Here is a 17,643-nt window from a genome sequence, read left to right as displayed (position 1 = left end):
TAGCAGTCTTCTGGGATCCTAGGCTCCATTCTATCTACTCTTTTTATCTCTATACTTCCTATTATATTTAGTGCCACAGCTTTTAATTTCATCTGCGTGCCAATATGTCCTGTCTGTCTGTCTGTCTACCTGTTTCTGGCACTGACCTCCTTGTTCTGAATCATGAGAATTCTTTCTACTTTACTCTTCACATGGCTTTTTAGAAAGCAACTCAAACATCCTAAAGAGAACTCATCATTTCCATCACCCACAATGAGTTTGCTTTTCAGTAACTGGCACTATCATTCAATTACTAGTAGTTATCCTACATAAAACCCTAAGCATTACTGATTCCTTCTCTTTTTTTACGGGACCACCTCTACATGGAATAGAGCAAGTACCATAAGCTCCTCCTCAAAATATAATCAATGCCCACCTCCTCCCTTATCTCCACTGCTACTTCCCTAACCTAAGCCATTGCTGTATTTATCTCTTCTTAGGTAGGAAAGTAACTTTCCAAATCCTCCCCCTGCTTTCACTTATAGTTCCTAACATTCATTCTCCACCCAGTAACTAGAGGGATCCTTTAAAAACGTAGATCATAGATTGGATGGATCATGACCCCCCCACCCCCGTGGCTTCCCAGCACTCTCAGTGCAAAATCCAGGCTGCTTCCCTGCTGATACTGCACCACCAGGTCCTTCAGCCTCTTCTGCTCCATCTTCTCATCGTCCACCTATGTCGCCCTCTCATGGCTTTCTCAGAAAAGCCAGGAAGGACAGTCACTCCTCAGGGTCCTATACCTGCTCCTTCTGCCTGTACCATCCTTCCTGCAGTTTTTGCATGGCTGAGTCCTTCTCTGCATTCTCAGATGTGGCCTTCCATGCCCAGCTGATCAAAAGTAACTCAGTCTACTGAGACAGTCTCTTCTGCTTTAATTCCTTCCATGATGATTACCAAGATCTAAAATTATTAGGTTATTTGTTTTAGTTGTTTATTATATGTGCTATCCTGTATGATTACTGTTGTAGCTCCCACCCCTAAAATGATGTCTATTAGATTATAGGTACTTGGTGCTTAAGGAGTATTTACAGAGTGAATAAGTCAGCAGGGTGTTTCTAAACATAACACACATCTCTATGAAAAGAGAGTGTAAGTACCTATGTAAACATGGCACTTTGGAATATTCAATGAGAGAAAGTTTGTTCTTCCTAAATCTGGATACAATATTGCCCCAAATGTTATGGATTGTACTAAATTTTATGTGTTTGTGAACATAGAATCTTAACATATACTAGTTTTCTAATCCTTTGTTTTTTGTATAATACTTAGGACAGTGGTTTAAGTCAAAGGTTTCATGTTCATAATTTGATAGCAGAGTTCATGTCTTTATCAGGTTAATATTCTTCAATGGATACAAATAATTATTAAAGAATGGTGCTACTGTTAATAAGCGTAATAGTATTTGCTAATATTTTATGGTTTAATGCATTATATTGATATTAAAAATAATACATGTATCTAACATATTTATGCTATAACTACAGCATGTGCAGAGATACAGTGATTATATACATTTGTACTTATATAGAATATATGTGATTTTCAACAAAGTTTTCAAATGAACTTATAAGCCCATATGAGGACGTATACATGAAAATATCCATGTGGCAAAACTGTTCTATTTGTAAAATAAGTGAGATGAGATTTTGTGTTTTTCTAAACTGTGATATAATGGGGTGATCACAAGACTAAGATTCAGAAAATCAGGTTTCGAATGCAGTTTCTGCTACTAACTACTATGATGTTGAGCAGATCATTATATTCACTAGCATGTAAGCTCCATGTGGGCAGGGGTGCTTGTCTGTTGTGTTCACCGCTGGATCACCAGCATCTAGAAAGACTGGGCCCAGTGTAAGTGCTGAACAGAATTTTCTGCATGAATTATGCTTCACAAAATCTCTAGTTTCTACACCTATTAAACAGTGTTCCTCCCAACCCTTTCATTCTGAATAATATTAGAGACCTTTGAATTTAAATTGGGCAGATTCATAGCTGGAACTATTTATTCAGCTTTTACCTGGGCCTTTATAAAATTGTTCAGTCCATCAGAGCTCTTTGCATTGAATATTAGCATGAATAAGGCAAGAGCTAAGTTGGTCTATGTTTGCCATCTTCAGAAGAACTAAAAGACAACTTTAAAATTAAAAATATGTAATTCAGATTCACAAAATTAAATAGGAGAGGAAGGTCAATAGCCAACCTTTTAAATGATGTCTTTTCAAAGTGTGCAGCATTTATATTTTGGAAGCTATTAAGATTTAAAACTGCTCTAAGGATTTTGGGGTACCCTTTAGATATACCCTTTTTTAAGAAAACTTGACATTCCAATTTTTTTTAAAAGCAAAAAAATTAATAGACTCTTCACTTTTAATTTTTTTCTTTTCACTAATTAAAAAAATATGTAATGAATGACAACCATGTGAAACCTGTATTGGGAAATGTACAGAAAGCAGGTCTTGACAGCCTACCTCCACGGTCCCCTGGCCTGCCAGCTGTCCACAGAGCGGACAGAGCCAGCATCCGCATTGAAAAGACGGCAGAGGAACCTGGAGGACTGTGTGCTACTGACAAAACAACAGCCCTTCCCGACCACCGTGCAGCCTCCCACCACAGTCACCAGGATCAGTTCCTCTGTGGGGTTACTTCCCTGTCCAGTGTTTAATGAGACCCTGACCCCTTTTTAAAAAACCCATTGCTGCTCTTACCCTGTCACTCTCTATCCCCCGTCTCCTGCCTCACGTTTTTACACAGCAGGTATTACCAGTGATATTATTTGTTTAATTGTCCATTCCTTTCTGGTGTACACACAAGAAATACACACAGTGGAATGTAAGCTCCAGGATAGCAGGAAGTTTGTCATTTATCAGTATGTTCCCAGCACCTAGAGCAGTGTGTGACACACATTAGGGGCTTCATAAATATTGGTTGGTTGGTTGGATGGATGGATGGATGGATGGATGGATGGATGGATGGATGAAAATCTGAAGGAATGTATGCTCTAACCTGAAACTCCTTACTGCTGATCCCTTAACTGTTTCTCCTCCAGTTTCCAACATCACCTTATTTAGATTTAAAGTTTGCCCACACTTTCTCTAGCCATGATTATCAAAGAATCTGGTCTCTCCCCCCCCTCCCACCCCCCCCCTCCCCCCAGCTGTATTGCCTCACCCTGCCTTGGAAACTTTTGTCACAATTGGTAATAAACCCTTGGGGCTTGTCCCGACCCCTCAGGAGGGATCTGGCCAATGTGTGTGCATGAAGGACGTGTTGCTCTATCACAGTCACTTCATAAAGGACCTACATCTAAGAAGGAGACACAGTATTTAGATACATATAAATATACCGAAACTATACAGCACTCAGAACGGCCGTAAATGAAGTCCCTGCCTTTGGTATGTGTACACATTCTACAATAACAAGTCAATGAACAAGACAGACACCAGAAAGAGAAAATGTAGAAAATTCCTATGCCTTTGCTGGTTAAATGGGAACATTTGCATAAATGTTGGCAGGAGTGCAAATTGCTGCAATGTTTCTAAAGGACAATTTAGAAATAGCTATTAAGATTAAACAGATCCCTACACTTTGACCAGCTTTTCAATGTCTAGAAATGTATTCTATAAAAACTCTCTAACAACTGAGACTGCTCATCAAGAAAGAGATGGTTTAAGTATGATACCACATAGCCATATGATGGAACAGTGCACTCATTAAAAACAATAAACGGATGAGTTTGTATTATAATTCTATTAAATGGATAGAGAAAATTGCACATGTGGACTGTGGTATCATCCTGTTACTGAGTTTATCCCACTGTTCTCCATACTAGGGATAGCAGTCAGCAATATTCACATGTCTCTCTCTCATAGAAATAAGTTCTATTTGGGGAAACCGACAACAAACAAATTGAGGTTTACTAGAAGATGGAGCAGTGCTCTGAAGAAATATGAAGCATGGCAAGAGGATAAAGATTGATGAGGATTGAAACAGAGACCCAAATAAGATGAGGGAGCAAGGCAAAAAAAAGTCAGCAGGGGCAGCCAGGAAGGAAACTGGGCCTGAAACACATGCTTGGAGTGGATGAGAAATTCAAGGAAGGAAGTGTGCACATGGGATGAGGGTGAGATCTGAGAGGTAGCCGGGTCCTAGGTAACATTTTGTAGGCAATGAAAACAATTTTGGATTTTCTTTTCATTTCGATGATAAACTATCACAAGAACTTGAGCAAGGAAGTATCATAATCACACTTGTGTTCTCCTGTAGAGAATATTCAATATTGAGCCCGTATCACATAACCAATGATATCTTTTATTAGACAATCTAGAAAAGGGGTGCAAAGATAAAAAATCTTTGGAGGAAAACATTCACTTTTTCATATGGCTTATTTAACAGTGTTTTAGGCACCTGCTTCACAGAAGTGTTATGAAGATTGAAAAATTTATGTGTATATTCATATATATATATGTAGTTTCTGAATGTGCCTATGTATATAAAGCATTTTTCATATATTATTAATGGATATTAAATGATACTTTAGAGAAATGGAAATAAACCCAGAAATGCTTATGGGATGTATAGATGAAAAAGGCATGGCAGGTGTTAAAAGTCTAATAGTTTCTCTAACCTTTTGATATTGCCCTAATCAAATAAATGTTCTAGAATTTCATTTCCATGCTGTAAATAGAATGTTGCTTAATATTCTATTATTCTAACAGGGGCTCAAGGATATTGCTCTAAAGTCCAAGGGCCATGAGATAACTTTGAAACCTTGGAATTAAGATAATATCTATTCAACCTACATAAGCAACATACATGTCATCTTTAATGAGAGTGTGTTTGTTAAAGTGTTGCGAAAATCATCAAATAAAATACTGAAGTTTCTCTACGAGGACTGCTGCTAAGTGGCAGTACCCAAACCGTGGTATTTTCCATGCTTTCTTCCAAGTGCCTCTTCTCCTTTAAAGGACATGGCCCCTCATTTAGGACGGTTCCCACACATCGGAGCATTCCAGATTAGGTTTTCAGCATTCTCTTTCCACAGAGCAATTTGGTGCCAAATCTATTTTTTCATTGAAGCTCACAACTTCGGCAGCAATAATACAATGAGTTCATTTTGGCTCGTTAAGATTCAGGCAGTTCCTGAAGCCGGAGCAATGGTGCCACCCCTCTTGGCCGAAGCACGCTTTGGCAAAAAGATTTAATCAATCAGATGATTCTGTCAGACACTGTTTTTCTGAGTTTAACTTTTAACTATGCGCATAATGGACTATTATATTTGCAGAGTCCATATTCAGGAAACTGCCTAAACCAAACTTAGAGTTCCTTTCACTCTCTCCTGCCAGAGTCGGGCCACAAGAAGTTAAAAAGCACCATCCAGAGAAGCACAGAAACGGGAATGGCAGCTGAAATGAGGAAGATGGTAAGACAACCAAGTCGAGAGTCTACGGATGGCAGCATCAACAGTTACAGCTCCGAGGGAAAGTAAGTGCCGTCGGCTCACCTGTGTGGCTTTAGAACCATGGGCATGTGGTGATAGGAAACATAACACAGCCACCTGGGGCGACTGCGAGCTTCTTCACTTCACTAGCTGGTCAGTCATCCATTTAAAAACACCTGACCTTGTGAGACAGACACACAGACACACAGACACACCTCTGCACAGAACTAGTCATGCAGAACCTTCGAAGGAATGATGCAATGTTGGGTTAACATAAACTGATCTCTATCACTCAGAAAAGTTCAGAATAGTCCACTCATAGATGTTTATGGTAGCAATGTCACCTTAATGGATTCTTTCATGCAGGAAACTCATTGTCAGGCCTGATTACCAAAATCTGAATTAAAATTTAGAAGTGAGGAACAGACCGACAGCTGTCAGAGAGGAGGCGGTTGTGGAGCTGGTGAAAAACCTGAAGGGAATAAGCAAAAACAAACAACAACAACAAAAAACCCTCATAGACACAGGCAGCAGTGTGGTGATTGTCAGAGGGAAAGGGGAATGGAGGGAGAGGTAGAGGAGGACATAAGGGGAATAAATGGTGATGGAAGGAGACTTGACTTGGAGTAGTGAACACACAACACAATGTACAGATTATGTATTGTATAACTGTACACCTGAAACCTATGTAATTTTATTAACCAGTGTCACCCCAATAAATTCAATAAAAAAGGAAAATCAGGAAAAGAAAAAGAAAAAAGAAGTGAGGAACTAATTTTCATATTCTTACACTCTCATAACAGCAACTTACATTTTTGTGTTTTTTAAAACATCACTAACTCATTTTTCCCTTAAGATAAAAGCCCAGAATCTATCTTCCTTGTTGCTGTTTTATTAAAGAGTTTTAGTTAATTCTAAAATTAAGTTTGAAAAAATATAACTAGAATTTTTTTTTTTTTTTTGCTTACCTGGTTTGTTTTTTACTATTTCATTTTCCTATGCTTGAGAATTTTTCTGATAAAACTGAATTTTTACTGAGGTGACAGATCTTACAAATTAATAATTATTATTCTTCAGTGGGTTGCTTGGGAATTAACCATGTAAAATTTTTTATAGTTATTCATTTATCACCATTTAAATAACTAATTTACCAATCCTAATATTAATATTTTATTGTATTTTACTGGAATTTTTCTATTTTGTTCAGAAAATGAAATAAAAGTATGCCAAGTTCATATTTGCGATATGCTTTCCCATCCCTAAAACTTATTTGATCAAATTATTGGGATGCATGCTATCAGCTGAGACCAAAAAATCAGCAGGGGTGAAATTTATGGAGGTAAACTTGCTGACCAAAACACCAATATGTGATGAAGTCTTACAAAGCAATATCCAAATGCAAGACTGGAGACATTTTTTATATAAAAATTAACAAATCAAATAACATTTACATCCATCATGGATAGGCCCCTTAGCCTCTCAAACATTCCTTTTCATAGTCTCTGGATGGGTGGTCATATATACCCTTCTAATTCCCTTGATTATGAAAAAATAGTATCTGGGGAAGCACATTTGAAGCAATAAATCCCTATGGACATCTGTTTATTTTAAAAATGCTCACTGCCGTCCAACCACCTAACAAGCCTGGTTCTTGTTACCCAGGATACATCAATAAACAATAAGAGCATAATCACTGCTCTGGTGGAGCTCACAGCCCAGGAAATTCAGGCGGTCATGCTGTAGTAAGCAACAGACACATTTTAATCAATCCATTGCATTTGAACTAAGTAAAAATCTCAGATAATATAGAAATGCAATTCACTCAAAATGAATAAGTTAAACATTTTATTTTTAAATAAGAATGTGTATTATGCTAATATATTTATTTAAGAAATCATTAGGTATTTTTAAGTTTAGCATTAATATTACACAATGTTTATGAGCAATTATTTAAAGTTCATGATATAAAAATGCGCATCTTATGTTTTATGTCAGTGATATACTAGTATTTAGGTAGGGAATTTTATTTGTAGGCGTCCAGAAAATGTAAGATATTAAAAACTGTAACAGAGCTCTCTTGACTACCACATCTGCTCTTAATTTGAGAGTTTAGATCTTTTCTCAATCAATGATGACTCTCATATGCTTGCTTGGTGCAGAGGCGATGCAATCAATAAGTGAACCGATTGTCTAAGCAGTGTTTATGATCCGTGATCAGAATCAGTAGCATAATGGAAACTATGAAGAGAATTCTAGGAGAGCTAATGTTCTGATTTTTGTACTTTTGCTGATAGCTTAATATTCCCTGGAGTGAGACTAGGAGCGGACAGTCAATTTAGTGATTTTCTCGATGGGCTGGGACCCGCCCAGCTGGTTGGCCGCCAAACCCTCGCCACCCCTGCAATGGGTAAGAATCAATTTTTCTACAGAAAAAGTGATATTTCATGGTTGACAAGGTCATTTAAAGTAGCATAATTGTAATGCAAGTGAAAAGTAACATTTCAGCTAGGGTGTTACTGGTTTCAAATGACTGTTCTAATTTCCCATGCATTTTTCTAACTTGAGATAGTATGCAAAATGAATAAAGATAGTCCTACAGCCAAAACCGGTTTGGCTCAGTGGATAGAGCATCGGCCTGCGGACTGAAAGGTCCCAGGTTCGATTCTGGTCAAGGGCATGTACCTGGGTTGCGGGCACATCCCCAGTGGGGGATGTGCAGGAGGCGGCTGATTGATGTTTCTCTATCATCGATGTTTCTGACTCTCTATCTCTCTCCCTTCCTCTCTGTCAAAAATCAATAAAATATATTTTAAAAAAAAAAAGATAGTCCTACATCTTTGAATTATCAGAAAACCCCTGTCAAAATAGAGAGTCTCCAGTAGATCCATAATGAATGGAGAAAATTATATGTAGCATGTACCATAGCTGTTTCCTGAAGGACATGAGATTGCATCTTGAAAGGACCCATATAGCACTCAACAAAAGGCTTGAAAATAGGCTGATGCAGAGGCACATCATCATAGAATTTCACACCACCAGAAATGAACAGAAAGTCCTCCAGCAGGAAATCTTCTGAAGAGGATAATTCTATGCAAAACTATCAAAATCAGATTTCCATTGGACTCTTCAACCACAACACTGGGAGCTAGAATTCTAATGAGCATTATCTTCAAAATTCTGAGTAGCAATTGGTTTCCAGCACAGAGTACTATAGCCAGCCAAGTTTTCAAGTAAGTTTAAGTTTAAGGCTAAATAAAAACTCAGGACAGTAAAGGCCTCCAAACATTTTTCTCATACCCAACATTGCTCAGAGAACTATACTTCCATGAAATGAATCAAGTGAATTTTAAAAATTGTGAACTAAAATGAGAAGATGAGATCCAGTAAATAAATGTTTCAACACAGAGAGAAACAGTTGGTAGTGAAGGAAAACCTAAATATAACAGCTGTAGTAAGCTTTCAAAGCAATTTGTTCAAATTATATCATGTCAGGCTTCCTAAGATTAAAATCTATAGAATACCTAATGTATTTGATTTTATGGAAGAGGTACACAACTCAGTAGTGTGTGGGGTTGAATTAGTGATACGTACATAAAAGTGTAAGCAAATGCTTTCTAAAAAGATACTTATTAAGTGCAGGGAAGGGGAAGAGCTGTCCAAGAAATGAGAAGTAATAATCATAGTATTCCAGTCCACTCCGCCATAAACAATGTTACATAATCATAATAATATAAATATTAATACTGGAAAATGGGATGACCGAAAGTATCTAGTATGTGGTGGAGATAGGAAAGAAGTGAGAGAGTTTGAAATTAGAAGTCAATAATAATATCCTCAATTGAAAAACTAGGGTGATATCTGATAAGTGTAATACTTAGAGATATGGAGGCAAATGCCAAAAAGTGAGAAATAGATCAGATGAAAATATTGAGACTTATGAAAGCAGTGACCCTTGGAAGGCATGAAGTTGACAGAGAGAATGGGAATCTTTTATACTAATAAAAATCATCTTATAGCCCAGCCAGTGATGCTCAGTGGTTAATTGTGGATCTGTGATCCAGAAGGTCAAGGTTTGATTCCCAGTCAGGGCACATGTGGGCCCAATCCCCAGTGTGGGGTGTGCAGGAGGCAGCTGATCAATGATTCTCCCTCAACATTGATATTTCTCTCTCTCTCTGTCTCTCTCTCTCTCTTCCTTCCTCTCTGAAATAAATAAAAATACATTTTAACAAACAAAATAGACGTCTTATAGAACATTTTGACTCATTAAACTATGTCTATATGAAAAGACCAGGAGACCTCCAAGAGCTGAGATCTAAAACAGAGTGACAGAACTAATGAACAACTGACCTGGAAAATAGAACTCACAACTGAAAAATGGAGATGACTCAACTAAAAATAACTTCAAAATAATTAAATTTAACATTTTCAGAGATAAAGTATTATATCCATCAGAAAAAGATTATCTTATTTAAAGTGGATAAAGCATATGACAAGCAAGACATAAGAGAAGGAATACAAGTTGAAATTACTTAGAAATAGGTTCAGCCTTCCTAATAATCAGGAAAGTGCAAATTACAACTTTTTAACCACCAGGTTAGCAAAAATTAGACATATTGTTAATACCACTATTAGTGGGCTATAATACTTCTGGTGATAGTGCAAACTGGTACAGCCTTTCTGAAGGATATTTGGCAATATGCATGGAATTTTGAATGCCCGTTCAATTAGACGCAATAATTTAAAATCTGAGAATTTATGATCAAGAAGCATTGACAACATATGCAAAAATTCTTTTTAGAGCTATTCATTATAATGGTAACAATGCAGATAGCCTATATTTGGTTAAATAGTTAATGACATGCCTATTTAGTGGCCCATACAGTCAATAAACTGAGGATGTATGGTCATAATAGCTAGATAGATAAGTAAGAAGGAAGGAGGAAAGGATGGGAGGAAGAGAGGAAAGTACTGATGAGATTGCTAGGATATTCACCAAAACAATAATGGTGATTCTCTAAATGGAAATATAGATAGATTATGCTTTTTATTGAGAAGTATTGTATACTAGATGACATAAAGGGTAAGAAACCTTATTAGAGTACAAGAATCACTTAAATACCTCAGTATATTGTTGTTAAGCAATTTATAACCCAACCTGGGATTCTCTTAAGTGGATTAGTACCTGAAAAATGAAGAGAAACATTTTGAAACCTGATTTGGAAGTAGGGAGAGGAGAGCGAGGAGGGGGGTTTCTAAATCTTTGTTTTTATCAAGATCATAAATATCCTAATTTGGAGCCTATTAACAGACCTCTATTTTTTTAACTGCACATAACTTCAAAGAAGCTGAAACATTTGCTTCCCTCCACTTGCAGGCGATATACAAATTGGAATGGAGGATAAAAAGGGCCAATTAGAAGTTGAAGTGATTAGAGCACGAAGCCTCACGCAAAAACCTGGCTCCAAATCTACACCTGGTAAGGGAAGGGGTTTAGACCAGAAAATATCACACGGGCAAGAAACTCAAAACACCTGCTGCATTGAAGTTTATATGCTGGGGTTTTTTTTATCATCTGATTGATTAAAAAGGCAGCTTTTCTGTGTTCTTTGAGACTATAAAAATGAATCTTTGCACAATTATTCTGTCAGAAAGTATTAGGAATAATATTGTCATATTAGGAAAAGTTCAGTTATGATTGTTTCTTAGCTTATGTCAATTAGTTTTTTGGTACATTTAGAAATGCAAAAGGAAAAAGTTTTGTTTTAATACAAGGAAACAATGAGCTTTAAGATATAAACCTGAATTGTAATTCCAGATGTACCCCAAGTAAGTCAAAGTCTTAAGGTAACTTGCATACATTTATTTGAAATGATGAAACTGGCTGTAGTGATAACATATGGGAGTGAAGGAGTAGAATTTCTGAAGCACTTTACATTGTAAAAGATTTAAATAGTCAATGGAAAACTTTCCGTAAGCATCTCTAAATCCCTAGGAAGGTATTTTCTAATATAACCAATTTAATGTAAACGATTAACTTCTCATGCATTAATGTCACCTTTGTTTAGCTCCATATGTCAAGGTATATCTTTTGGAAAACGGGGCCTGTATAGCCAAGAAGAAGACAAGAATTGCACGGAAAACCCTTGATCCTTTGTATCAGCAATCCCTGGTGTTTGATGAAAGTCCGCAGGGTAAAGTTCTTCAGGTGAGTAATAGCTCCTGTGACTTTTTCCTTTGAAAATCCACATTATCCCTGTAGACACTGAGAGGTGATCAAACAGGAAGAGACTCACGTTCAGTGGAGAGGAATGCGGTATAACATTCTCCCGTAGAGAAAAATAGCAAGTCGCTGTTGGCTGCGAAATTAATGTATTAAAATGTATATGGGTCTAATGGACTTTAATAAAATTAAACTTTTTCTTTTTTTCTCTACCTTCTTTTCTTTCTTCTCTCTATCCTCTCCTCTACTTTTGCCCAATTTGTCGCTCCTTGCCTCATCTTGATAGCTAGATGTAGATGATGATGATAGATAGATAGATAGATAGATAGATATCAAGGCAAATGATGCCAGTAATAGTTTATTGAGCATTATTATCTACAGACATGAGACACAATGAAGAAGAAAGGAAAGGAAAACGGAAGTGTTCAGGGACCCCCAAATATTCAGGACTGGCTAAATGTCAGGTGCATTGCCTGCCTTCCATCGAATCTAAAAGATATTGTGAAGTGTCTTTCTGAGCACCTTCATGTTAGTATCTTCTTACCTAGTTTTCCTCTGTGGTGTCGGTTATATTCATTTCCTCTCCTTAGCTGACTGGCCCCCTTTACAGAATAGTTGCTTTCAACTCTCCTAAGGTACAACTCTAGAGAGGAGTTTAAGTTTATTGCCTTTCTCTGTCTCTGCAGGTGATCGTCTGGGGAGACTATGGAAGAATGGACCATAAATGCTTTATGGGTGTGGCCCAGATCTTATTGGAAGAACTTGATCTGTCCAGTATGGTAATCGGATGGTACAAATTGTTCCCACCGTCATCGTTGGTGGATCCCACACTCACTCCCCTAACCCGCCGGGCTTCCCAATCATCTCTGGAAAGTTCAACTGGGCCTCCCTGCATTCGATCGTAGTGAACTCATACTAGAGTCATTCCAATAAAGCTCTACCTTTCAGGGTAATGATCGGAACCAGATATTTCATGATCAAAAGCATTGTTGGAGACAGACAATCAACTTGTGCTTTGCCTGTAGTAGTTTTTCAATAATGTGTCCCAACTGTTGTTTCAAATCTGGCTTCATATGACAGAACAAGGCAGTGTATCAGATTACAATAAGAGCCAACAAGCTAGTGAGAACCACTGATGCTTCTAAAAAACAGAAAAAGAAGAAACTTCAAATTCACACACACACACGCACACACGCACACACACACACACATGCACACACGCATTTAAGCCCACACGCACGCACCCCAAATTGAACAAACTGGAAACTCTCGCTCTGTGATAAGTTGTATTTCACACGTTTTTACACAGACCACGAGCAGTGTTATTTCCCTGGTGTTTGACAAGTTTTGTTCTTTTGTGTTTTGTTTCTGTGTGTGTTATTTGTTGCTTTTGGATTTGTTTTGTTTCGTTTTTTACTGAGTTTGTTATTTACACTGGTTTTCGGCTGTGTCATGACAGGCCTCGTGATGCTTACAGAGACCCTTCCTTTCTTTTTCCAAACTCGCCACAAAAAGGGCTGAAGCAGCCTCTGTAGCATCTCCCCTGCGTGTTCAACAGCTGAACAAGGCGAGGCCCCTGAAGGGCTCCACTGGCTTTCATGCTATAATTCTTCAGTCTGATGTGTGGAAACCCAGAAAACAAAAAAAGTTATCTTCCAAAAAAATAATCCCTGAATCACCATGTTTAATGGAGAGCACATCTGTTCACATTCTAAAAATATTTCTTTTCCATTGTTCTGCATGGAAGACTTTTAAAGGAGTCAATCTGCAACTAATGCTGGGAACTAAAATTAACTGCATAATCGTACCTTGGAAACACTCCTTGTAATGCCTTTTTCTTCCCGATATAAAAAAAAGTATATGCTCATGTGTATAAACCACACTTTTGACTTCAAATGGTGATTAAAATGGATTTGGACCTAAGACACTGTGGGCTATGCCCGGGCTTCTCGGCCGTGCCTCAGTGCAGACACACCCGTCCACCCGGAAAGAGCATGGTATGAGCTGTTCAGTATTTCACTGGAAATTCCAGTTGAACTATCCTGCACTAAACTAATGTTTTTATCGAATTTTAGTTTACATTTCTTTGAGATCGATGCAAGCACAAAGCTCGTTTTTGTTTTTTTTAATGCAAAGTATCTTACTTTTTTGGGGGGAGATAAAACAAAGTCAAATTTCAATGTGCATTTTCTTCATCTGAGTTTTTCTTGGCCTTGACTTTCCCTTGTGGCATTCTGTGTGTGCGTTCCATACTGCAGACTGCAGGTGCATTGACATGTTCTCCTCCTTTTATGAGTCATTCAACTTTTGTGACTACACAGATAGAGCAGCATGACTTGGAACTGTTCAACGCTGCATGCACATTTTGTAAAAAAAAATAATAATAATAATAAAAAATGAAAGAGAAAAGAAACAAAAGGCTATTTAATAATGTATGTTAGTTCCATCTAGGCCCGCTTGTATGTTGCATGTACTTGTACATTTTGCTCGTTAATTACTATACTGAAATAACCAAGAAATCTAAGCCATCCATTTTTGTTATAGGCATTTTGCAGGTTTCTGACAGACTCGATCTGTGAGCCTGGGGTGAAATGTCTATAGATGGACTTTATTTTTTACCCTCTGGAAAACGTGATGTAGTATGGACCAAATTCCTTCTAATAAATATTTTGGTGTAGATTCTAACTGTGGGGCTGTGACACATGTAGACACTGTGTACACACTAGGTTTTAATCCATAGACATACTGCCTGCACCAAGTGAATTCTTTATCATTATTTACACACGCCAGAATCACCTGCCCATCATTCCACAGGGCACAGACTGACCACTACTCACCATGCTGAGCAGGAAGAACTGAGGCATTGGTGCACTTCTACTAGACTCCGTTCTGTCTTAGTGGCCAACAATCAACTATAATTGGGTAGTACCTTTCTATTTTGACCACTTGTCTTAACACTCCCCTGTGCTTTTAAATGAACTTCCAACTCATGTATGTAAACATGTTTAATAAAATTTACTTTTCATGTCTGTCGGTAGCCATCTGTGTTCTATGTTTTGCCCAGATATCCACTGTGGGTTCTATGGTGCAAAATGGGAGCCAGATCATGGGAAGGGGAGGTTGGGATTTGTTGTCTGCTGCGGGCATTTGACTTGACTTGTCACTGCACTATCTATGTCTTAATCTATGGCCCAAAGGGTACTTTGCATCACGTACAAGTTTTCACTTTGTCAGCCTGTCTAAGTGAGCACATGACTATACTTCTGAAAAGTGGCATTATTAAAAAACAATAAATCTCATGAAAATAAAATGGAAGGTTGTTTTTCTGCTGCTGTTTGGGTGTGCTAATAAAAGAGACAACTCTGTTGTCCAATTGCCAAATCATCTCACGTAATGCGACATATCAAAATGTCAATTCCTGCGTCTCTCGTCAAAGCATCTGGGTCCTCTGTCCGTCTTTCTCTTCCGAACCCCTAATGGATTTGTAAAACCTTGCCTTAGTGTAGGCTCACTTAACAAACCAAGAAATATATTAAATCCTCTTCAATCGAACCTTAGGAAATATAGTTTCCAATATAGTAGAGTCTCTAAAAGTGACATGATAAAAGAGAAATTATTAGCTTTCTTAACTTAATTTCATGATAATTTTTTTTCTCCAATAGTGTGTTTACAGATTTCACAATCAGCATTTTCACACTGAAGCACTGATCCCATGTTGTTTGGTAGTAAAATAACTGTTGAGATCTACTTTTCACCTTTTAAGGGCCCTTACATTTGTAAAGCAAAATAAACATAGCTGACTCAGTACCAAATTTGAGACTATAAAGCAATTTGAAACATGTCACTACATCAGTTATTTCAAGTTTTTTAAACAAGTTGACTAAATCTTACCCTGTTGAACCAATCAGTTGTTTGGTCTACAGGACATGAAATTATCTGTTAGGCTGGGTCAACAAGAGACTAAAACAGTGATGGATTCCGTTGACAGCCAACTGTCAGAGTGAAGCTGCTTAGTGCACAGGCAGCGAGAGAGCACATAAGTGTGTGTGGGGGGGGTGGGGGGGCGGAGGGGGGACTAGTCTGCCATTAAAATAGGCAACTGAATGTGGCTCCTATTTTCTAGACAGAAAAGCAAAAGTCTCCTGTCAAGTCAGACACATCTGTGCAGCACTATGACCTCAGGGCCTGCAACGAAGAGAAGTAACCAGAGGAGAAGCGATTTTGCTAAGTCTTCATGGTTTCTTGTTGAACCTGACAACCTACTTTCTGGAAATTCCAGCCAGAGATATAGGATCTGATTTTACTTAACTAACAGCATTAAGGGCTTTGTTGGGTGCTAGATATTAAGCACTTGGGATATAAAAATGAAAAGAAAAAAGACCTAACTAAGAGCATTCAGGGCTTTGTTGGGTACTAGATATTAAGCACTTCAGACAAAAAGAAAAAGGGAAAAACAAAAAAACCTTACCCTGTCTTAAAGGAGCGCTCTGTCTATGAAGAGGGATCATTGCATTTAAAAAAAAAAAATTGCAATTACATACATTTTACTAGTGTACAAAGGGCTACAGGATTGTGTTTAATTCTCATAATAGCCCTATGTGTTAAATACTCTTATGGCCCCTATTTCTCATAAAGGATCTGCAGCTTGGAGCGCTAAGCAAGAGGCCAAAGGTCACAATGCAGTTGGGGATGGAGCTGGGGTATGAACTGAGGTGTGGAGGACTCTGAGCCTGTATCTTCAAGATGAGCTATATCTTCAAGAACAAAGAGCCCACCGGATTGGAAAGCCCTCTAACCCAACCATCCTCTGCCTGAAGCAGCCTTTGGCCTGCATGGTTTCTCAAGCGCCTGTGCTATTACGGGGGGAGGTGCCGGAATAGGGACATGAGCAGGTGAACTCTTTTCCATCCACTAAAATGTCTAAGGTTGTTCTCCACTGACTCTCTCTCTCTGTGTGTCCTCTTCTGCTGCAGTCACTCTTGGCACTATCAAACCTCTTGAGTACATCCTATGCAGGTTTCAGGAAGAGAAATGAATCAAGGATGCAGAACAAAGTGATCTGTAGCCAAACCCAGACTTATCCTTTGGTTCCCAGAAAAAATCATCATCTGAGTACCCGTACCCTACTTCTTGCCCCCGTCCCAATGCAACAGTGTTCCTCAGTTCTGCATCGTCACAAAAATCTGCATCTTGGAGTTGAACTGATACACCTTGACTCCCAGCCCCACGGAGTTTCTCGGCCCTCCCAGAGTCAGTCCATACGCCTCTCGGGTGTCTGCTTCCAAAAGAGATTCCATTGCCTTATCCCTCCTTGTAAACATTAGTCACAATTCTACTTGGCCCACTTTGGTTATATACCATTGGGGCTTGCCCCTACTCCTCCAGTGGGATCTGGACAATGTGTATGCATGAATGACAGTTGCTCTACCACAGTCACTTCATAAAGGACCTACATCTAAGAAAGAAGGAGGCACAGAATATAAATATAAATATAAATATAAATATAAATATAAATATAAATATAAATATAAATATAAATATAAATATACATATAAATTAAATATAAATATAAGTATAAAAATAAATATAAATTAAATATAAATATAAATACAAATATAAATTAAATATAAATATACCAAAACTAAACAGCACTCAGAATGGCCATAAATGAAGTCCCTGCCTTTGATATGTGTACCAGTACACATTCTACAATGACAAGACAATGGGCAAGACAAAGTCCGGAAAGGGGAAATGTAGAAAATTCTTGTGTCATAGTTGGAAAAATGGGTACCTCCATATGAGTCAACAGGGTCATTGCCCTCCCTACACACACACACACACACACACACACACACACACGAATGTAAGCTCCACGATAGCAGAAAACCTGTCATGGTTTTTTGGACTAGTATGTGTCTTGTTATCTCTTCATTCCTCTAGA

At 38.0% G+C, this 17,643-nt stretch overlaps 1 protein-coding gene across 27 annotated transcripts in view; it reads left to right on the top strand.

Annotated features, from left to right (window-relative positions):
- The window catches only part of RIMS1 (regulating synaptic membrane exocytosis 1), a 412,050-nt gene extending 397,319 nt beyond the window's left edge, over window positions 1–14,731 (top strand). For all 27 annotated transcript variants that reach the window (XM_036317896.1, XM_036317895.1, XM_036317870.1 and 24 more), the window contains 5 exons: window positions 5,385–5,523; window positions 7,774–7,886; window positions 10,857–10,958; window positions 11,548–11,687; window positions 12,389–14,731. In XM_036317896.1, the coding sequence (XP_036173789.1) occupies window positions 5,385–5,523; window positions 7,774–7,886; window positions 10,857–10,958; window positions 11,548–11,687; window positions 12,389–12,607 (713 nt within the window). In that variant the 3' untranslated portion in view covers window positions 12,608–14,731. The remainder of the gene's footprint in view (window positions 1–5,384; window positions 5,524–7,773; window positions 7,887–10,856; window positions 10,959–11,547; window positions 11,688–12,388) is intronic.
- Window positions 14,732–17,643: the final 2,912 nt, after the last annotated feature.

This window comes from Myotis myotis, unplaced genomic scaffold, assembly GCF_014108235.1.
Source record: "Myotis myotis isolate mMyoMyo1 unplaced genomic scaffold, mMyoMyo1.p scaffold_m19_p_7, whole genome shotgun sequence".
NCBI classification, from domain to species: domain Eukaryota; kingdom Metazoa; phylum Chordata; class Mammalia; order Chiroptera; family Vespertilionidae; genus Myotis; species Myotis myotis.
Note: the sequence above shows the minus strand (reverse complement) of the source record. Positions and strands in the feature narration are given on the sequence as shown.